The sequence below is a fragment of the Thalassophryne amazonica genome, chromosome 8, assembly GCF_902500255.1.
Source record: "Thalassophryne amazonica chromosome 8, fThaAma1.1, whole genome shotgun sequence".
Taxonomy (NCBI): Eukaryota; Metazoa; Chordata; class Actinopteri; order Batrachoidiformes; family Batrachoididae; genus Thalassophryne; species Thalassophryne amazonica.
Genome location: NC_047110.1, coordinates 90517209 through 90541251, shown reverse-complemented (window position 1 = coordinate 90541251; position 24043 = coordinate 90517209). Strand labels below are relative to the sequence as shown.

At 43.3% G+C, this 24043-nt stretch overlaps 1 protein-coding gene across 1 annotated transcript; it reads left to right on the top strand.

Annotated features, from left to right (window-relative positions):
* Positions 1–607: 607 nt before the first annotated feature.
* Positions 608–1402, top strand: LOC117514954 (protein ALP1-like). Its single transcript, XM_034175520.1, has one exon. The coding sequence runs from the start codon at positions 608–610 to the stop codon at positions 1400–1402; it is 795 nt and encodes a 264-aa protein (XP_034031411.1).
* Positions 1403–24043: the final 22641 nt, after the last annotated feature.

Sequence of the window (24043 nt, the reverse complement as noted above, 5' to 3'; positions counted from 1 at the left end):
CAAATAGTCGGATAAAACGCCGCTAAATCCGCCGAATAAAGCGATGTTTTGACGCCGTAGCATCCGGCACACGTCAGGCAACGGGGGTTAATACCCAGTTCTATCCCTTACAATTTCAGGTTAAGACACGGGTGAGAATGGCGGTATTCTGCTGCCGCCAATACTGCCCTGTGTACCGCTGGTTAATGCCCAGGTTTTTACCCAGGCAAACAGGGTAAATTCTGCGTTACTTCAGGATCATTTGCATATTAGGCACCACCCCCAGAGTATCCAGTATAATAGGCTGGTTCTGCACACATTTTCAACATTCTGGAGTTGCTAGCAGAGCTGTAAAAGGAGCACCATGGACTTCTTTGACCAAGAAAACTTCGACATGGACATGCTCATGGGCATTGATGAAGCTGAGGCCTTGCATGAGGCAACAGGCACCATGCTGGAACTTGGTTGAGGTGTACTCCAGATCCTAGAATTATACAGAGAGCTAATCCAGCTTAGGCAGGCAGCAGCTGAGAAGAGGAGGAGGAGGACGTAGAGGAGAAGGCAGAGGAGATGGTGGGTCAAAACTTGGCTGGCAAGAAGTGTGGACCAGGGACATTATGACAGTTTGATGAAGGAGCTTGAGCTGGAAGATCCTGCAGCATTCAAGAACTTTATGCAAATGGAGCCTGCAATGTTCCAAGAAATTCTGCAGAGGATCACACCTAGGATAGAGAAGCAAGACACCTTCTGGAGGAAAGCACTGGAACCTGGAGTCAAATTGGCCATCACCATCCGCTTCCTGGCAACAGGCGACTCGTACAAGTCCTTGATGTATAACGTCCGAGTGCACGCCTCCACCATCTGCAAATTCATCCAGCCAGTCTGTGAGGCCATCATAGCTGAGTATAGCGGCAAACTGGTATCTTGTCCTACAACTCCAGAAGCGTGGTTGCAGGTAGCTCAAGGGTTTGAATCCAAGTGGAATCTACCTCACTGCATAGGAGCTATTGATGGAAAGCACATTGCCATGAAGTGCCCTAAGAATGGCGGCTCCCTCTTCTACAACTACAAGGGGTTCCACTCCATAGTCCTGATGGCATTGGTCGATGCTGACTACAAGTTCCTGGCCCTGGACGTTGGTGCTTCAGGATCTGGGTCAGATGGTGGTATCATTGAAGGTACAGACCTGAAACGGTGCATGGAAGATGGATCCATTGGCCTACCTCCTCCTTCTCCACTGCCTGGTGGTGACAGACCTGTGGGTTACTACATTGTGGGTGACGATGCATTTCAACTGAAGACATGGCTAATGAAGCCGGTGCCTAGCAGAAACCTCACCATTGAAGACAGGATCTACAACTACAGGCTGTCCAGGGCCCGGCGGGTGGTCGAGAATGCCTTCGGCTTGCTGAGTAGCCGGTAAGTTCACATATAGAGAAGCTAAATGCAATGTACACATGGTTGGAGCCAGAAGATAATTTGTAATTCTGTGTTTTCAAATTCCGATGTCTATTAACCACACTGCTACAAGAGCCCGACAAGCTGGAGTCCATCGTGCTTGCCTGTTGTATTCTTCACAACCTCATGCACACACGGTATCCTGCCCTGCAGAATGACATGCTGGACAGGGAGGATCCAGAGACCCACAATGTAGTCAACGGGCCTTGGCGAGAATCCACAGCAGCACTGTTGTCCCTAGAGTCTTGGATGGGCAGTCACAACGCTTCACATCAGGCAAGACAACTTAGAATGTACCTCGTACAGTACTGCAACATTGTAGGCAGCGTCCCATGGCAACAGGACAAGATTAAATATATATATATATAAATATATATATATATATATATATAAATATATATATATATATATATATAATGTATTTCTCATTAAATTTCTGCATGCCAGTAAAAAATGTATATATATTTCTGCATGCCAATGAAACTGTATATTCTTCCAGTTGAATGTAATAAAGTTGTCCAGTACAAGATTTAAATATGTATTTCTTAGGACTATATATATATATATATATATATGTATTTCTCATTAAATTTCTGCATGCCAGTAAAAAAATGTATATATATTTCTGCATGCCAATGAAATGGAATATTCTTCCTGTTGAATGTAATAAAGTTGTCCAGTACAGATGTTATAGTCGAAATACACATCTTTATAGTTACATGTCCTTTGAAAGTAGGCGCACAAGAAACGTAAGTATTGCCCCAACAAGTGGTTCTTTTTTCTTGTGAATGTTGTATAATTTTTTGCAATTTAGTTTACACATATTATCTGGTGATGTTAATAATGTGTAAATAAAGTATGTAAATCAAGTATGTTCAATGTACTTCTCATGATTCACTTTTCAGAGAGTCGTGTGTGTGTGTGTGTGTGTGTGTGTGTGTGTGTGTGTGTGATGGGAATGACACTTTTCGCAGTATTTCACTGGGCATGACACCATTTCAGAATGTTTTTTCCCCCTCTACTTTTTCACTTGGGATGACACTTTTTCACAAAAAATTTTTTCACATTCTTTTGCCATCAATAAATACATATACTTTAATAAGTTTTCAAAAATATTTTAATAAACAATCAAGAAACAGCACCTACAAATACCATAACAAATATCCCAAAAAACCCATAACAAATAAACAAACAAACGAAAACAATAAACAAATGTCACTGTGAACTGGAACTGATATCCAGCCCCTTGCCAATCTCCTTCAACATGTTTTCCACGCCTGAGGCGGAAAACTCTGGAATCTCTATAGAGTCATTTGCTGTGCTGGTGGATGCAGCCGGCTGGAAAGACGTCCCGGGCTGGGGCTGGAACGCCGTGGGCCGGTGTGCGGACGACACATTCTGGAGGGTCTGGTACTGGGAGACTGGTACTGGGTGCTGCTGGCCGTGGGTGGGTGGTGGTCCGGCGTTCCAGTAGGCCTTGGAAGGGCTAGAGTACATGTAACTAGAGCCCCCTTGACTCGAGTAGTAGTGAGGGTACGACGTGGGCCCTAAGCCTAAGTATGTGGAGCTCGCCGAGTGTGGGTGTGGTGCAGTATGTGGTGGTTGTGGTGCCATGGATGACGCCGGTGGTGCTGGTCGTGGTCCCATGGACAACTGCTGCTGCTGCTGCATCGCCTGCCACCTGCGTAACTTGTGCAGCTCAACATTCGCCACCTCCTCCAAGTCCAGGAACTGTATGTCATCCATGGTTAGGCACTGCTCATACCAGGACTTGAAGACGGCCCACCTCATCCACGACCTTTGGTCTGCAGGGTTCTGGGGTCCAACTCGGGCATGGGCAGCCTCCAGGGACTCCATTCTGCCGATCATCTGGTCAGTCAGCTGTAACAGAAAGAGAAACTAAGTAATAATAGTATAATATAAAGTATAATATCAATTTAATATTATAATTTATGTTATTATTTACTTTCTCCTAAAATTTCACAATTTCACAACTTAGTGGAAGAAGTGCTTCATCATCAAGTAGGCGCACAAGAAATGTACGTATTGCCCCAACAAGTGGTTCTTTTTTCTTGTGAATGTTGTATAATTTTTGCTATTTTGTTTACACGTTATCTGGTGATATTAATAATGTGTAAATAAAGTATGTAAATCAAGTATGTTCAATGTACTTTTCATACAGTTGTGTGTGTGTGTGTGTGTGTGTGTGTGAGAGAGAGAGAGTCAGAGAGTTGTGTGTGTGTCCACAAAGGGAAATTGGAAAATGCATTATCAAACTGTAAATGCAACAAGCGGAAACCCAGGTGGCAAGTGGAGGAAGGAAATGAAGGAATGTTTGATACTTACTTTGCCCAGTAGTTGCTCTGTGTCCGACACTCTCTTCCTTGCCTTGAAGGGCCCACCCTTGCTGTCCCTCTTGGGGGTGGATGCATCAGACACCTCATCATTGAAGACCTGCACTGGAACAGACTCGTCATCGCTGGAGATGGGCGAAGATGGGGTGGCACGCTTCTTGGATGTCGAGGCAGAAGCAGTGGGTAAATCCTGCAACAGAAGACCAATTGCCATGTAAAAGCTGCAACAATATAGTAATACCATATGGCAAATGTACAAGGCAAATTTGTGGCAAATATTTACCCCAGCTTTCCTCCCTTGTCGCTTGATCTGCTTCCCACAGCAGCTGAAGTTCCTCAGGATCCATGCCTCCTTCTCCGTGACAGCTTTCGGTTGGACACCGGAGGGAGGGGGCTTGGACAGCTTCCCGAATGCTGTCCTCATGGACTCAAGCCAGGTCTTGAGTTGCAGGGCCGTGCAGGTGGTGGCGAGGGTCCTGGCGAGGTCTCCCAGCATGCGACCCTTCAGCTGGGTGTCCCTGTTGAACAGAAATCAGAAAATAGATTATTGAAAAGTGAAAGTGCAGTGGAGAGACATGATAGTAACAAGATATGAAAAATATGCTGAAATGTTATCAGACACTCACTTGTAATCTTTGTGGGCTTTGTCCCAGAACATGGGATGGCTGTTGAAGAAGTCTGCTACTAACTGTTCATCCTCCTTCGTCAGCTGCAGTTTCTCCTTCTTGGCCCAGACGTGCACTTCCTCCCCAGCAGACTGCTCTCTGGATCCACCTGGCTCAAGAGTTGGAGCAGCTGGAGCAGCAGGAATACATGCCTCAGTCACTGCAGGGGGAGGGGGATCATCCTCAGCCTTTTCTTCTTCCCTTTCCCCCCCTCAATGTGTTACTCCTCTGTCTCCACCACAGGCCTCCCCTCTGCTTCTGAACCAGACCTCTTGGTTTCCTTCTTCTTGCCAAAGTCCTTGCCGCTGCCAACTTTCTTTGGAGGCATACTGGAGCTTCTGTGCAAAAATATCTGGAGCTTCTTCTTCTTCTTGTTCTTCTTCCGTCTTCTGGCCGTGAGTGAGAGGCCTGCATGCAGCGCACTAGCGTTTTTATACTGACCGCTGCCTATCGGCCGTTTGGAACAGTGTTTTAACTGGGAGGTGGCTTTTAGAATGGCGTACTGTCCGCTAGCACCGCCGTTTTGTCTGCCTCTGTCACCGGTTAAAACGCCGTTGTGTATGCCGATGTGGGCTCTATTACTGTTTTACACACCGTTGATTAGGGATACAACACCGGCCGCCAAATAACGGCGGTGTAAACTGTAGCACTACAGGAAGGGACAGGATGAAACGGCGATTAAAAAGTATCAAACGCCGTTGTTCACGTTGTCTCCATTGTCATGCAAATTCTCCGGGAGCGCTCCCGGAATTATTCGACATGTTAATTTTTTTGACGATTCCCGGTGAAGCTGGAACTAAGCCACGCCCCCTAGTGCCGGCGTTAACAACGGCGTTTGATCCCTAAGACGGCCCGGAGGAGCCAAAAACTCTTCCGGGACGCTTCCGGGAGCTCTTACCGTCTATGTGTAAACGGGGCTTTTGGCTCTCAACCTGCCACCTCCTGCTGAAAGAACTGCCCAGGAAACTAGCTCCCAGGTTTGTTGGGCCATTCCTGGTTTCCAAAATCATTAACCCAGTGTCTGTTCACTTCTGTCTCCCAAGGTCTATGTGCATCCATTCTACCTTCCATGTCAGCCATGTCAAACCTGTCAGATCCAGCCCATTGTGTGCTCTGGCCATTCCCCCGTCTCCCGCTCAGTTTGTGAGTGGTAGCCCGGTTTTTACTGTGTGACGGATCCTGGACTCTCGCCGCCGTGGACATGGGATCCAGTATCTTGTGGACTGGGAGGGCTATGGCCCCGATGAGCGATCCTGGATTTCCTCCCACTTCATTTTGGATCATGCTCTAGTCTGTGAGTTTGACGCCTCTCATCCTGGTTCTCCTGGGCTGTCTGAATTCTGTTTTGGTTATCAGGTTTTATTTTTTAGTCTATTTTGTTATTTTCTGTTTCTTTGGTTTTCTGTGTGTTTGAGCCGTGCATTTGTGTCCAGAAGTTTCTGACCGTCCAGCCTGATAGCTGGTGTGAATTTTAAGCGATGTAAAATAAGCTTTTGAAATTCTAGCACTGGCAGCACTGAGCGCAGTGTGTGATGGTCCATGCTTATTAAACAGAGCAAGACGACACGCACTGTGACTCTGTATGAGTAAAATGGGCTTGGTGCATTTTTAAAGAGTATTAAATTGCTGTTAAAAAGTGCACAGTGCCTGGCTTTATAGTCAAGCAGCAGCCACAAGATTTATAATATGGCTGGAGGGGGTGCTACATCTTGGCGGAAGAATGCGTGCTACCGAGTGCCCCTCCTGTTAAATATTTTAAAATATACAAAAAAGTGTGACACAAGCAGAGCGCAACTGTGCCACCTCATGATGCATTAATAGACGGTATCCCGCTGTCTAACCAAATAAGACCAGCTTCATACGCTGAGTATTCAGAATAACTACAGCTTTCTGGCTGTGTGAATGCGCACGTGCACATGCACGTGCATGCAGTCGGTATTTTAAAATTTCCTCCCATAACTGCTGATCCATGAATAGCCCGGCTAGCTGCTTCACCACATGTCCTGTCATTGAGTGCCTAATTGGCAAAAACATACACACTGTTGCCGTACACACACAGAGAGAAGAATAAGTGTGCATGAGCACATACACATGCCACGCTCACACATACGCAACCAAAATCCAGCAAAGGGAGAAGAAAACACAATTAGAGGAGAAAAATGTCAGGTCTACTTCACAGTGTGTCGACTTCTCAAGTGGCTCCCAGTGCCGGCTGTGCCGGGAATGGGAATTAACAGTGTTGGTAAATAAGGAAATTGTTCCTGGGAAGGTTGCCGTCCGGTCACAGAGCATCCAAATGAAGAAGCTTTAACTCTGACGTGTTCTTGACATTTAAGGAGAACATAAGCATCTGTTGTTAAAAGTGAATGCTAAGTTGTGAGTATTTTCTTTGGAAATACTTCGTTTGATTGTTCTGCCATCACAGCCTTTAAGAAGAAGAAACGTGAATGTGGAAATGAGGTGACAGATGAATTATGAGCTTGTAGGTTTTTCTTTTTTGAATTGCATCTTGATTTATTTTCAGGAATGGCTGCTGCTTCCCTCCTCCAATTAGTGTGATGAATTGAAGCAGCACAAAGGGAATGTGTTTAAACAAACGTGTGAGTAAAATGATGATATTGTCTGTTTGTAATCCATCTAATGTGATTTGCTTTTTGGATAACTTAGTAGTACTCTTTTTTTTCCCATGCCCCCCATTAAGAGCCATGCCTCTTCCCCCAAGAGAACACTTTAATATTCATCAAATTAAAGTGGCAATGTCAGCTAGGAGAGCAGATTGACTTTTAATCAAAGGGGTGGTGGGTTCAATCAATCAATCAATCAACTTTTATTTGTAAAGTCTTTTACACAGCCCAAAAAGTGATCAAAGTGCTTTCCAGTAAAAGTATAAACAGACCACACAAGAACCATGTACAGTAACAATAAAATAAAACCAAGAAAAATAAATAAATGTACACAGAAAATCAGAATAAGACCAGAATAAAATGTCACAGCACTACTAAGTGTTAAAAGCTGTTTTAAACAGAAAAGTATTTAGTTTAAAAAGACCCAGATCAGTGATGGTGTATAAATCAGGGGGGAGTTTGGTCCAAAGTCTGGGTCCAGGGACTGAGAAAGCCGGATCACCCCAATGTTTCAAGTTTGATCTGGGGACCTCCAACCGATGGAGATTGGATTACCTCAGAACTGTGCTTTAGTCACGTAGCACCAATAACTCACTCAAATAAGGTGGCGCAAGGCCATTAAGGGCTTTAAAAACAAATATTAAAATTTTAACATCAATTTGACAGTGGATGGGAAGCCAGAGAGTTAAGGATAGGGGTAATGTGCTTACATCTGGGAGTGTTTGTTAAAAGGTGGGTTGCTGCATTTTGCACCAACTGCAGGTGATTAATCATGGACTGAGAAATGCTAGTATAAAGTGCATTACAGTAGTTGTGTCTTGCGCTGATAAAACACATAGCTTTTTCAAGGTCTGAACAGCTAAAAGGTTTTTTAAAAGACAACTGAAAAAAGTTAGATTTGACTACTGTGTCAATTTGTCTGTAAAATCTGAAAGTAGTCTTAAAATCAAAGGGAACTATACAAAACCCAGACTTTTCCCTATCACCAAACACAATGTATTCAGTTTTGTGTTCATTTAGTAAATGCAAGAAGTTTCACGATAACCTCTGTTTGATATCAGCAATGCACTCATAACAGTAACGAGAAATAAATTTGAACATCATCTGCATAGTGGTAATAATGAGAGTGAGCCGGGTGCTGTCATTTCATGTTCCCCAACCACATTTTGTTTTCAAAATGTTCTCATTCTTTAAATCACAAGTCAGCTTCCAGTCCCAACCTCCATCTTTCAAAATTGAAGCTGAAAGAGTGAAAAAGTTGCAGTTCCTTGAATGGCTACTTGACGCTGGCTCCAAAAGTGACCAGGGTCTTGTAAAAGCCCATGTTAAAATGTTCAACTTTACAGGAAAAAATAAACATGTTTACAGCCTGGTATAAAAAGTTTGTTTCCCCCTCCATGACAACTGTACAGGGGGTGGTGAGTGATTGTTTTTTTAAATGACTTGTTTGTTTAAGACATTTTAAGCTGTAAATTTGGGCATACATAAATAGGGGCATGGTCCCTTCAGAATTCAGAACTCCACTACAAGAGCCCCACTAGTTGTGGTTGCAAATTGTTGTGGATGACCATGCCTGTCTTTTCTGAGCATTTTATAACAAATATCTGTTATAATAAGGCTTTCCGTGTGGTTAATTGTCCTAACTGATCATCTAAGATGTCTGTGCTCAGGTATTTCAATTGAGTGAAATTTTTATATTTAATTTAGCATGTTTTTGGCATTCACACTTTCTGCACCTATTTGATGATGGCCCAGTTAATCCATAATTTCTGAGGAAATAAGTTGGTCATAATTTTTAATACCCACACCCAGGCCACCCGTAATTAAAAAACCACCACCCAGTACCCAAAAGTATGATTTATTAAAGCACCTGAACCAAGGTTAGCCTGTTAGCTGTTAGTTTAGTAACTCTGAGATGGGTGTCTGTTTGGGTTTCATTCGTTACACCCAGGTCATGCAGGGTCTTGCCTAAGCTCCACCTCTTTACTCATTTATAGGTTGGCTGGGATGCAGGTGGAGTAAACACTGCTAGCATGGCGGCATCTACAGCAGCAGTTTTTGAGCTTGAAAATGGTTCTTTCAGGTCTCTTTAGTAAAACCTATGGGTGTCGTCACGTGGGGTTTTGTCCAATATGGACAAAATCTATGGTCTACTCACACTCCTGAGTCGATTTGCTATAGACCAGCAAAAAAGTGGTCTCAAGTCTAGCGCAGGGTTTATCTGCTATTTAGGTCAGGTCAGGCTGGGAGCATACGCTGCCACACCACAGACCTGTCACAGTTCCTGGATCTACCTGCTACAGCCAGAGGAAATGTTGGCATCCTCATGGTGTTTTCTAGTTGCTGGGGTCTTTTATACTGAGACACCTGCATGCTGGAGATGCCGATATCTTTGCAGACAGACCCCATGAAATTTTCTCTTAAACTCAAAGAGTGAGGACCCAGAGATATGAATGTCATTCCTAGGGGTGATGAGGGTCCCAGCAATGCGCAACAGCAATATTATCAGCCAGCTGATATACCGTCAGACTCAGCTAAATACAATCCCTTGGTATTGTGCATACTGATTTTAGCTCAGAATTTGCACTGCTTAAATAGCCATGTGGCACTGAATATGCCCCAAATGCTCTTGCACTTTCAACTGTCAAGCTAGCAAACTAATAGTAGTCTTTTTAATGTACATCCCTGGTCTTGAGAACCATCCCTGGTTCTCAAGACCAGGCACCTAAGTGGCTCTACTCTACTCTTTTCTACTCTCCTATTTTACTCTTCCTTTTTAGATATTTAGATATACCTTTGTATACTGGCATAGTTCCACTTTAGAATTGGAATATAATATATAAGATATACCTTACTGAATTTTCATGTAGCAGTAATATTTTTCAGTTACTTTACCCATTACATTTTCTCCTTTATCATATATTATTTAGATTTTATTTCATAAAAGAAAGTGTACATACCACAAACCACCTCCTTCATATCTCAGCCAAGTGAGGCTCTGGTATGAACAAGAATCCAGCCTACTGACCAAGAAAAAAAAAAAAAAAAAAACATCAACCACAATAAAAACCCTGCATACTGAAGAAGCCATCATCTCTCAACAGCACCCATTTTCCGCTGTACTAGTTCATCTCTCTCTTTGTCCGTCTCTCTGTGACTGACTATCATAGCCAATTTTACAGTAAATTACTCCCTAAACAAGCTCAGTAGAGACAGGCCCAGCGTTCTGGCACCCGGTGCTCGTGTATAAACATGATTATATCGAGGAAGTGGATTCACATTTTCAACACACGGTGACAGCCAATTAGGGCCTACGTTAGCGCGGCTAATTCTTCAAATGCACTGCGGCGAGGAGCGACAGACGGGAAAAGAGGGAGGGGAGGGAGGAAAAAGGAATTGATAGAAAGAGAGAGAAGCAATTAAAAGGGGAAAACCGGCAAAACACCACAGATTGGGTTGTAATTACTGTGTGTGAGACATCACATTAGTGCTGTTTGTTTTGACTCCGGCGCTAAGAGCTGAGAGGGCTATTTGTGTGTGCGTGTGTGTGTGTGTGTGTGCTTGCCTAGAATGTGAAATTCAATTACACCTCCCATTAGACTTTACTGGCTGTCTATGGAGGACAGAAGAAGAGTTTTCATTTTTCTGTTGACGAGAGGTGAAGGGCTTGCGACACCACTCTGTCAACGTACACATACTTGTTTGAGTGCGTCTGTGGGGAACAGTTAGTTATGGTCCCATTCATGTGACAGTTTTCAGGTGGAAACGTACCTATAATTGCTCACAGGTAGTAAGTATCTCTCTGCTCTGCTGTTTTACCATCAAACGGGCTGTGAGGCTATCTGGGTAATAATTGGATGAGCTCAATTAGTTTGTCCTCCTCTCTTCCCACTTTGCTCTGTCTCCATAAACAAAAAGCACATTATACATCGATCGCTGGGGGTTGCCGGGGTAACAAAGCAGTGGCAAATCTTTAATGAACTATCTAGTGCCAGTGGCTTGAAAAAGCTCTTCTATTCATTCTGATAATTATGTTAGTTCAAATCAAATTGAAGAGAATGAGCTTTTTACAGCCATTTTCACCATCCATTTCATTTGGGTTCTCCCTGTTTAAGTCAGGGCTGAGTGAGATGACAGCAGAGATCAATGTCAGGGTGACTGGGGTGTTCCCAAAACAGATGGGCACTGCATCTGACTGCAGTGCTTGTTACGGGTCCCAGGCGCAGTGACCACAATAACAAAAAGAAGGTAATCTGTAAAATGAACAGAGTTTCAGAGCAGGGAACACAGGTGCACTCGTAACTTTCGCCAGATTACGCCTCTTTATTCACTCTAACATATATAATATACAATTGCATCAAATAGATCTTGTTGAATCGTCTAAAGGTAGGATCTTAGCAATACTGCTGCTTTGCACAAAGGGAACATTTTTTCCACTTTATCTTTTGCAAAAAGATAGAAGAGAAAAGGAAAAGAAAAGACAATCTACTTTTCAAACACATACATACTCATCTTCAACTGCTTAGTCCAATCAAGGGTCACGGGGAGCTGGAGCCTATCCCAGCAGTCACAGAGCACGGGGCGGGGTACACCCAGGACAGGACACCAGTCTGTCGCAGGGTCACAAACAAACAAACAAACAAACACAGTCGCACCCACACGCACACCTACGGACAGTTTAAAGATTCCATTTCACCTAACCCGCATGTCTTTGGATGTGGGAGGAAACAAAAGCACCCGGAGGAAACCCACGCAAACATGGGGAGAACATGAAAACTCCACACAGAAAGGCCACAGGCGGGAACTGAACCCATGACCTTCTCACTGTGAGGCAACAGTGCTAACCACTAAGCCACCGTGCTGCCCCCTGTTAAACATACTGTTCCAAAAACCTAAATAAAGTTCTTAGTCCACCATATACTTCTGTCTTACTCCATCCAGACTGTTTATCATTACTCACTAAAGGATCATCATCATCAAGGATCAAAAGCATCATTTCAAACATAATGCAATGATGACGAAGCAATTATATTTAATGACTGACCATTCAAACTTGCAACAGTTTAGAGGATGAGAACAACCCCAAGAAAAGCATCCCAACCAATGAAGCATGGGGGTGGAAACATCATACTCTGGGGGTGCTCTTCTGTAAAGGGGACAGGACGACTGCACCGTATTGAAGGGAGGATGGATGGGGTCATGTATTGCGAGATTTTGGCAAACAACCTCCTTCGCTCAGTAAGAGCATTGAAGATGAGTCGTGGCTGGGTCTTCCAGCATGACAATGACCCAAAACACATAGCCAGGGCAACTAAGGAGGGGCTCCGTAAGAAGCATTTCAAGGTCCTGGAGTGGCCTGGCAAGTCTCCAGACCTGAACTCAATAGAAAATCTTTGGAGGGAGCTGAAACTCCAAACCAGAAAGATCTAGAGAAGATCTGTGTGGAGGAGTGGACCAAAATCCCTGCTGCAGTGTGTGAAAACTTGGTCAAGAACTACAGGAAACGTTTGACCTCTGTAATTACAAACAAAGGCTACTGTACCAAATATTAACATTGATTTTCACAGGTGTTCAAATACTTATTTGCAGCAGTAACATACAAATAAAGTATTAAGAACTCATACATTGTGATTTCTGGATTTTTTTTTTTTTTTTTTTTTTTAGATTATATCTCTCACAGTGGACATGCACCTAAGATGAAAATTTCAGACCCCTCCATGATTTCTAAGTGGGAGAACTTGCAAAACCGCAGGGTGTTCCGATTGCTTGCCTCTACTGGTGGTTGGCTCTCACTGCGGTATTGTATCACTTCCTGTTCCGGAGCACAGCGGTGTTTTGCTGTGTCTGTTAGCTGTTTAATCTGCGCAGTTAGACTGATCGTTACCTAGATAACGATTTGTTTCACAGTGTAATCTTCACGTACCTTAACTAAAGCACTCCCTCTGCTGAATCACCTCTAAATTATTTACACATTATTCACTTTGTGTGTTTTTAGGAATCCGCTAGCTTAGCGCAGCTACTAGCTCTTAGCCGGTTTAGCATGGCGGCTTCTCCTGTCTCTCCTGCACTTTTCTGCTCTGGGTGTGAAATGTTTAGTTATTCCTCGGCCTCCTTTAGCAGTAATGGTACTTGTAATAAGTGTAGCTTATTCGTAGCTTTGGAGGCCAGGCTGGGCGAATTGGAGACTCGGCTCCGCACCGTGGAAAATTCTACAGCTAGCCAGGCCCCTGTAGTCGGTGCGGACCAAGGTAGCTTAGCCGCCGTTAGTTTCCCTCTGGCAGATCCCGAGCAGCCGGGAAAGCAGGCCGACTGGGTGACTGTGAGGAGGAAGCGTAGCCCTAAACAGAAGCCCCGTGTACACCGCCAACCCGTTCACATTTCTAACCGTTTTTCCCCACTCAGCGACACACCCGCCGAGGATCAAACTCTGGTTATTGGCGACTCTGTTTTGAGAAATGTGAAGTTAGCGACACCAGCAACCATAGTCAATTGTCTTCCGGGGGCCAGAGCAGGCGACGTCGAAGGAAATTTGAAACTGCTGGCTAAGGCTAAGCGTAAATTTGGTAAGATTGTAATTCACGTCGGCAGTAATGACACCCGGTTATGCCAATCGGAGGTCACTAAAATTAACATTGAATCGGTGTGTAACTTTGCAAAAACAATGTCGGACTCTGTAGTTTTCTCTGGGCCCCTCCCCAATCGGACCGGGAGTGACATGTTTAGCCACATGTTATCCTTGAATTGCTGGCTGTCTGAGTGGTGTCCAAAAAATTAGGTGGGCTTCATAGATAATTGGCAAAGCTTCTGCGGAAAACCTGGTCTTGTTAGGAGAGACGGCATCCATCCCACTTTGGATGGAGCAGCTCTCATTTCTAGAAATCTGGCCAATTTTCTTAAATCCTCCAAACCGTGACTATCCAGGGTTGGGACCAGGAAGCAGAGTTGTAGTCTTACACACCTCTCTGCAGCTTCTCTCCCCCTGCCATCCCCTCATTACCCCATCCCCGTAGAGACGGTGCCTGCTCCCAGACCACCAATAACCAGCAAAAATCTATTTAAGCATAAAAATTCAAAAAGTGAAAAATAATATAGCACCTTCAACTGCACCACAGACTAAAACAGTTAAATGTGGTCTATTAAACATTAGGTCTCTCTCTTCTAAGTCCCTGTTAGTAAATGATATAATAATTGATCAACATATTGATTTATTCTACCTTACAGAAACCTGGTTACAGCAGGATGAATATGTTAGTTTAAATGAGTCAATACCCCCGAGTCACACTAACTGCCAGAATGCTCGTAGCACGGGCCGAGGCGGAGGATTAGCAGCAATCTTCCATTCCAGCTTATTAATTAATCAAAAACCCAGACAGAGCTTTAATTCATTTGAAAGCTTGACTCTTAGTCTCGTCCATCCAAATTGGAAGTCCCAAAAACCAGTTTTATTTGTTATTATCTATCGTCCACCTGGTCGTTACTGTGAGTTTCTCTGTGAATTTTCAGACCTTTTGTCTGACTTAGTGCTTAGCTCAGATAAGATAATTATAGTGGGCGATTTTAACATCCACACAGATGCTGAGAATGACAGCCTCAACACTGCATTTAATCTATTATTAGACTCAATTGGCTTTGCTCAAAATGTAAATGAGTCCACCCACCACTTTAATCATATCTTACATCTTGTTCTGACTTATGGTATGGAAATTGAAGACTTAACAGTATTCCCTGAAAACTCCCTTCTGTCTGATCATTTCTTAATAACATTTACATTTACTCTGATGGACTACCCAGCAGTGGGGAATAAGTTTCATTACACTAGAAGTCTTTCAGAAAGCGCTGTAACTAGGTTTAAGGATATGATTCCTTCTTTATGTTCTCTAATGCCATATACCAACACAGTGCAGAGTAGCTACCTAAACTCTGTAAGTGAGATAGAGTATCTCATCAATAGTTTTACATCCTCATTGAAGACAACTTTGGATGCTGTAGCTCCTCTGAAATAGAGAGCTTTAAATCAGAAGTACTTGACTCCGTGGTATAACTCACAAACTCGCAGCTTAAAGCAGATAACCCGTAAGTTGGAGAGGAAATGGCGTCTCACTAATTTAGAAGATCTTCACTTAGCCTGGAAAAAGAGTCTGTTGCTCTATAAAAAAGCCCTCCATAAAGCTAGGACATCTTACTACTCATCACTAATTGAAGAAAATAAGAACAACTCCAGGTTTCTTTTCAGCACTGTAGCCAGGCTGACAAAGAGTCAGAGCTCTATTGAGCCGAGTATTCCTTTAACTTTAACTAGTAATGACTTCATGACTTTCTTTGCTAATAAAATTTTAACTATTAGAGAAATAATTACTCATAACCATCCCAAAGACGTATCGTTATCTTTGGCTGCTTTCAGTGATGCCGGTATTTGGTTAGACTCTTTCTCTCAGATTGTTCTGTCTGAGTTATTTTCATTAGTTACTTCATCCAAACCATCAACATGTCTATTAGACCTCATTCCTACCAGGCTGCTCAAGGAAGCCCTACCATTATTTAATGCTTCGATCTTAAATATGATCAATCTATCTTTATTAGTTGGCTATGTACCACAGGCTTTTAAGGTGGCAGTAATTAAACCATTACTTAAAAAGCCATCACTTGACCCAGCTATCTTAGATAATTATAGGCCAATCTCCAACCTTCCTTTTCTCTCAAAAATTCTTGAAAGGGTAGTTGTAAAACAGCTAACTGATCATCTGCAGAGGAATGGTCTATTTGAAGAGTTTCAGTCAGGTTTAGAATTCATCATAGTACAGAAACAGCATTAGTGAAGGTTACAAATGATCTTCTTATGGCCTCAGACAGTGGACTCATCTCTGTGCTTGTTCTGTTAGACCTCAGTGCTGCTTTTGATACTGTTGACCATAAAATTTTATTACAGAGATTAGAGCATGCCATAGGTATTAAAGGCACTGCGCTGCGGTGGTTTGAATCATATTTATCTAATAGATTACAATTTGTTCATGTAAATGGGGAATCTTCTTCACAGACTAAGGTTAATTATGGAGTTCCACAAGGTTCTGTGCTAGGACCAATTTTATTCACTTTGTACATGCTTCCCTTAGGCAGTATTATTAGACGGCATTGCTTAAATTTTCATTGTTACGCAGATGATACCCAGCTTTATCTATCCATGAAGCCAGAGGACACACACCAATTAGCTAAACTGCAGGATTGTCTTACAGACATAAAGACATGGATGACCTCTAATTTCCTGCTTTTAAACTCAGATAAAACTGAAGTTATTGTACTTGGCCCCACAAATCTTAGAAACATGGTGTCTAACCAGATCCTTACTCTGGATGGCATTACCCTGACCTCTAGTAATACTGTGAGAAATCTTGGAGTCATTTTTGATCAGGATATGTCATTCAAAGCGCATATTAAACAAATATGTAGGACTGCTTTTTTGCATTTACGCAATATCTCTAAAATTAGAAAAGTCTTGTCTCAGAGTGATGCTGAAAAACTAATTCATGCATTTATTTCCTCTAGGCTGGACTATTGTAATTCATTATTATCAGGTTGTCCTAAAAGTTCCCTGAAAAGCCTTCAGTTAATTCAAAATGCTGCAGCTAGAGTACTAGTGGGGACTAGAAGGAGAGAGCATATCTCACCCATATTGGCCTCTCTTCATTGGCTTCCTGTTAATTCTAGAATAGAATTTAAAATTCTTTTTCTTACTTATAAGGTTTTGAATAATCAGGTCCCATCTTATCTTAGGGACCTCATAGTACCATATCACCCCAATAGAGCGCTTCGCTCTCAGACTGCAGGCTTACTTGTAGTTCCTAGGGTTTGTAAGAGTAGAATGGGAGGCAGAGCCTTCAGCTTTCAGGCTCCTCTCCTGTGGAACCAGCTCCCAATTCGGATCAGGGAGACAGACACCCTCTCTACTTTTAAGATTAGGCTTAAAACTTTCCTTTTTGCTAAAGCTTATAGTTAGGGCTGGATCAGGTGACCCTGAACCATCCCTTAGTTATGCTGCTATATACTTAGACTGCTGGGGGGTTCCCATGATGCACTGAGTGTTTCTTTCTCTTTTTGCTCTGTATGCACCACTCTGCATTTAATCATTAGTGATTGATCTCTGCTCCCCTCCACAGCATGTCTTTTTCCTGGTTCTCTCCCTCAGCCCCAACCAGTCCCAGCAGAAGACTGCCCCTCCCTGAGCCTGGTTCTGCTGGAGGTTTCTTCCTGTTAAAAGGGAGTTTTTCCTTCCCACTGTCGCCAAGTGCTTGCTCACAGGGGATCGTTTTGACCGTTGGGGTTTTTACGGAATTATTGTATGGCCTTGCCTTACAATATAAAGCGCCTTTGGGCAATTGTTTGTTGTGATTTGGCGCTATATAAATAAAATTGATTGAAATTGATTGATTGATTGTTCAAATAAAAGCACTGAAGAGAGGGGAAATTCCCCTTGGATTTGCCTGATGTGAATTCTCTGAGCCCACGAGTGACTTCCACTCCTGTCTCCAGGCCGAAACTAGCCAAAACGAGCGTACTATAACTAATGTGTTCGGTTATAAATGCTGTCAATAAATATGAGGTTTAGAAGGGCAAGAGGTGTCCGTCCGTCTGTTCACCTGCTGCCGTGCCGAGTTAATTGGGTTGTTGAACCTGAAGCAAGTTCAGCCCTGGAGGACAACATGATGTTTTCCCCTACGCTCCTGCACCACGGTCCGGGAGCCGAGAAGGAAAGTTCAACACTATGCAATGCAGCGACATGGTATTAAAAATTAAATTTGGTAAAGGAGTCTTGCTTGCTTTATTTAAGCACAGTTCCAGAAATATTTGAGGGCACTTCTAGAGGCAAAAAAATTTTGAAATATACTCAACAAAAATATAAACGCAACACTTTTGGTTTTGCTCCCATTTTGTATGAGATGAACTCAAAGATCTAAAACTTTTTCCACATACATAATATCACCATTTCCCTCAAATATTGTTCAGAAACCAGTCGAAATCTGTGATAGTGAGCACTTCTTCTTTGCTGAGATAATCCATCCCACCTCACAGGTGTGGCATACCAAAATGGTGATTAGACACCATGATTAGTGCACAGGTGTGCCTTAGACTGCCCACAATAAAAGGCCACTCTGAAAGGTGCAGTTTTGTTTTATTGGGGGGGGGATACCAGTCAGTATCTGGTGTGACCACCATTTGCCTCATGCAGTGCAACACATCTCCTTCGCATCATCCGTGAAGAGAACACCTCTCCAACGTGCCAAATGCCAGCGAATGTGAGCATTTGCCCACTCAAGTCGGTTACGACGACGAACTGGAGTCAGGTCGAGACCCCGATGAGGACGACGAGCATGCAGATGAGCTTCCCTGAGACGGTTTCTGACAGTTTGTGCAGAAATTCTTTGGTTATGCAAACCGATTGTTTCAGCAGCTGTCCGAGTGGCTGGTCTCGGACGATCTTGGAGGTGAACATGTTGGATGTGGAGGTCCTGGGCTGGTGTGGTTACACGTGGTCTGCGGTTGTGAGGCTGGTTGGATGTACTGCCAAATTCTCTGAAACGACTTTGGAGATGGCTTATGGTTGAGACATGAACATTCAATACACGAGCAACAGTTCTGGTTGACATTCCTGCTGTCAGCATGCCAACTGCACGCTCCCTCAAATCTTGCGACATCTGTGGCATTGTGCTGTGTGATAAAACTGCACCTTTCAGAGTGGCCTTTTATTGTGGGCAGTCTAAGGCACACCTGTGCACTAATCATGGTGTCTAATCAGCATCTTGGTATGGCACACCTGTGAGGTGGGATGGATTATCTCAGCAAAGGAGAAGTGCTCACTATCACAGATTTAGACTGGTTTGTGAACAATATTTGAGAGAAATGGTGATATTGTGTATGTGGAAAAGTTTTAGATCTTTGAGTTCATCTCATACAAAATGGGAGCAAAACCAAAAGTGTTGCATTTATATTTTTGTTGAGTACGAGGTCTGTTAGAAAAGTATCCGAACTTTTTATTTTTTTCAAAAACCATATGGATTTGAATCACGTATGACTGCATCAGCCAAGCTTGAACCTTCGTGCGCATGCATGAGTTTTTTCATGCCTGTCGGTTGCGTCATTCGCCTGTGAGCAGGCTTTGTGTGAGCACTGGTCCACCCCTCTCGTCGTTTTTTTTATTGCGAATAAATGTCTGAACGATTTGGAGCTTTGCTGCATCAATTTTTTTCCAGAAACTGTGAGAGACCTCCAGGTGGACACCATTCGGAAAATTAATATTGCTTTCAGGGACGATTTTATGGGGATTACACAGATTAAGGAGTGATCCAGACGGTTTAAAGACCGCCCACAACTGCCCAGGCTCCAACTGGAACAAGAACCATCATTTCAGTCTTATCAGAGTTTAAAAGTAGGAAGTTGCTAGACATCCAGCTGCTCACTGATGTAAAGCAATCTTCTAAGGATTTTATGTGGATGAGATTACCAGCAGTTATTGGCATGTATAACTGAGTATCATCAGTATAGCAGTGAAAGGTAATCCCAAAACACCGGAATATGTGTCCAAGGGGTGCTATATAAAGGGAGAAAAGCACACACACACACAAAAAAAAACAAATCCACCACGCTGCAAGCCATCTGCAGGCACAAAGAGAAAGAAAAGCTGGACAAATTTCTGAGCCTGGTTCTGCTGGAGGCTTCTTCATGTTAAAAGGGAGTTTTTCCTTCCAACTGTCGCCAAGTGCTTGCTCACAGGGGGTCGTGTTGACTGTTGGGGTTTTTCTGTAATTATTGTATGGCTTTTGCCTTACAATATAAAGCGCCTTGGGGCAGACAAACATGACGGAGAGCAATTATAAAGTGCCGAAAATCTTTTACGTATGTCAGCTCATTATGTCACATTTACAAGGTCTGCCATTGTCAGTACATGTAGTTGTCCTTCAATTAATTATTCTCAAGCTTTTAACACGCTTCATTTATACAATTTTCAGGATAAGCATTTAAATAATTTCCAGATGTCGTCTTCCAAAACAAGGGTGTCTTATGTGGATAACAATTTCCGTCAGGATGTGATAATGAATCTATCTAAAAGGATGCAACAGGGCAGAATAAAATTTTTTATTTACTCTGTGTGTTGGTTCACATGATGCAAACATAATGCCAAGTGCCACACTTCAGCATTCTGCTCACAACGAAAATAAATCCTATTAATGATCCACCAAGAAAACAACAAAAAAGCTATATTAAATTACACTGTTAAGACCCCTGTCATAGCCTGATTGAGGCCGAATGGCATCAGAATGACACATCCACCCACAGTCTGGAAGTATTGAGGTGCGGTCTGAAGCAGTCTCAGAGCAGTCTACATAGTTGGTCCCATTCGCTCGGCTGTCACAAGTGTGTTGCACAGTTCAAAACATTCTTGCACACCTGTGCACAAACTGCACATAGACCGCTGTTAGATGGGTGTCCCATCTCGCCAGCGGTCTATGTGCAGTTTGTGTGCCATCTGATTGCAATCTACATATTCTGACGGCGTCATAACAGCAACTGAAAGGATATGATTGCAGTTGATTGAACTCTGAGATGGCTCAGTCATGGCAAAGCCTGCCAGTATGTCCTGTTTGTGCCACATATGTCCACCTCCATTGGACATACAGTCACACTCTCATTTTACAGAGAGTGTGTGTCAATTACAGAGGTAGTACACGACTCAGCCACCCTGGTAAAGTGTACTCCAGGGCACTGGAAAGGAGGGTTCAGCAGATAGTCGAACCTCTGACTGAAAAGGAACAGTGCGGGTTCTGTTCTGGTCATGGAACAACCGACCAGCTCTTCACTCTCACAAGGATCCTGGAGGGTGCCTGGTAGTATGCCCATCCAGTCTAAATATGTTTTGTGGGCTTGGAGAAGGTGTATGATCGGGTACCCCGGGAGATGCTGTGAGAGGTGCTGCGGGAGTATGGAGTGAGGGGGTCCCTTCTCGGGGCCATCCAATCTCTGTACTCACAAAGCGAGAGCTGTGTTCGGGTGCTCAGCAGTAAATCAGACTGATTTCCGGTGGGGGTTGGCCTCCGCCAGGGCTGTGCCTTGTTACCAATCCTGTTTGTGATATTTATGGACAGGATATTGAGGTGTAGTCGGGGGGAGGAGGGATTCCAGTTTGGTGGGCTCGAGGTCTCATCACCGCTTTTTGCAGATGATGTGGTCTTGTTGGCTTCACCAGTCTGTGACCTCCAACACTCACTGGATCGGTTCACAGCCGAGTGTGCAGTGGCTGGGATGAGGATCAGCACCTCTAAATCTGAGGCCATGGTTCTCAGTAGTAAACCGATGGATTGCCTACTCCGGGTAGGGAATGAGGTCTTGCTCTAAGTGAAGGAGTTCAAGTACCTCGGGGTCTTGTTCGCAAGTGCGGGGACAATTGAGTGTGAGATTGGCCAGAGAATCGGTGCAGCAGAGGCAGTATTGCATTTGCTCTGCTGTACTGTTGTGACGAAAAGGGAGTTGAGCCAAAATGCGAAGCTCTCGATCTACTGGTTAGTCTTCATTCCTACTCTCACCTATGGTCATGAGGGTTGGGTCATAACCGAAAGAAATAGATCGCAGGTACAAGCGGCCGAAATGGGCTTCCTTGGGAGGGTGGCTGATGTCTCTCTTAGATATAGGGTGAGAAGCTCGGTCATCCGTAGGGAGCCTGGAGTAGAGCCGCTGCTCCTTCGCTTTGAAAGGAGCACTGGCCTGCGAACGCTTTGGGATCCCCCAGTCGGAGGTGATCAATGTGGCCTTGGAAAGGGAAGTCTGGAGTCCCCTGCTCGAGCTGTTGCCCCCGCGACCCAATCCCAGATAAGCGGTTGAAGATGAGTGATGTGTGAGTGCGAAATGAATTATTTTAATCCTGGTTGTAATGGTGGTACTTAGAAAACCAAATATTTTCTAAGATGGTACTTACTGTAAAGAGATCGAGAACCACTGGCGTAGCACATACTTTGAATTAGCTTCAATACACAAATTGTGCCCTGTTGAAGAGTACTATCTGTGTACAACAATACGAGTATTGGATTGGGACGTGGTATTGGCAAATACTCAGTATTAAATGACTGGGATTGGGGTAAAAAAAAATAATCAGGACATTAATAATGATAATAATATTAATAGTAATAATAAAGACAGAGTATTCAGTATGTGATGAGGGATTACCTGATAAAGTTTGTCCTCCTGACAACAGAATTGAGGCAAAGGGATCTGAAAATATAAATTAATTGCATATGTTGCTTAGTGAAGCTTCAGGAGTTTTATGTGGACTTGAGTGCAGACACTGCTTTATTCATGGCCGCAGACAGGAAACGTAACACACATAGGATTGATGACTGCAATCCTAAAATTGAAGTTTGTCCTCAAAAATGTTTAAGGCTAGATAATATTAAAACTGTAAAGCTGCGCGTCTATCTTCCCACTCTGACTCCTCTCCTTTGCGTCTGTCTCTGTCCCAGTGCAGCTGTTTTTAATCTTGTCGAGGCATGCTACACTACACTTATGTGTGTAATTCTCATAATTCCCATGTTAAACGGAACATAATCACACTAGCACTGAAAGACAATTCTGTTCGACCTCAGAAAATGAAAGGAAAGGGGAGAAAAAATGACCTGCACAGGTTATTGCTTTCTGTTGAGCGTGCGTCAACAGCTCTTGAATTTAATGCATTCTCGCAGCAGTGCGCAGCTCACTGGCCCTCGGGGGAAATAACAGCGTGTAGTCATTAGGGGATTAGGGATGAGTAAAGGGAAAAAAGTGTGAGATATATATATACAATTTAAGACAGTATGTGAACAGTATAGTGTTTGTGAGCCCTGAGGCCTTATAGATGTACAGGTGGACTTCTTTCATAATTTATCACATCTTAACAAGATACAGTCATTGACAAAAAGCACATTTAAAGCCGTTCTGCAGCACTTCCAGCACTTTTTTTTTTTTTTTTTAGCAAATTACAGTTATTTACTGTATACAGCTGGAAGTCCTCTGATAACAAAGAATATTTAAAGGCAGCGTATTTAAAGATTATTATTGTTCGAGTCAAATGGCACCCACCTGAAGTGCACGCTTGTGAGCAACCTGGACACATCCTGTCGGGCCACGGATAACCTGCACAAACCGGATTTATCGTTTACTTATTTATTATTCGGAGGGCAGAAGTGGATGTAAGTATAATGCTCCTGGTCGGCGCACACCCCACATACACGGGGTGCTGGACAGACGATGTCAGCATTCTGGCTTCATTCTTTTATTTAATTTTTATTGGATGGCTTCCAAAAGATCACAATGACGTCCTGTGCTGTCTTTTTCCGAGGAAACAAGTGGAAATTAAGTTTAATGCTCCTGGTCGTGCACACCTGCCCTGCACATGCGCTGGGCTGCATGCACGAGCTGCATAAATGCATTCATTGTGTTGCATTCATGGAAAATATGCAGGACAGGTGCCCTCCAGGAGCAGGGATGGAGAGGCTTACATTAGAGTCAATCCATTGTATATGTTTGTCACTAAAACAGCTCTGCCAAGCATGAAGAAAAAAAAAGCTCCTTCAATCCAAGCTACTCCATCTTTGTATTAATTCATTTATTAAAAAAAATTAGATCAACAGACATTGTTATTTGTGTCATTTATTTCACTTAGTGCTGGATTGTAGTAGTAAAACTAGGACACTCGGAGTAACAGTGACTAAGTAATGTTTTAGTCACTAAATATCTTCATTCTCACCTTTATTACTTTCGTTGTTGTAATATGTGAAAATGTCTTTAAAATATCTTCAAAAACTGGACTCTTACTCTAACTGTTGGGAGGGGAGGCTTTTTCCCCCTCCCCAAACACACTCGCCACTGCCAACAGTGAATCGGTTCTCCTCCTTGGATTTGTCTGATGTGAATTCTCTGATCCCACAAGTGACTTCCACTCCTGTCT

Excerpts from the sequence above, each read along its gene's own strand:
- LOC117514954 (XM_034175520.1), top strand. The coding sequence starts at position 608 with ATGAAGGAGCTTGAGCTGGAAGATCCTGCAGCATTCAAGAACTTTATG.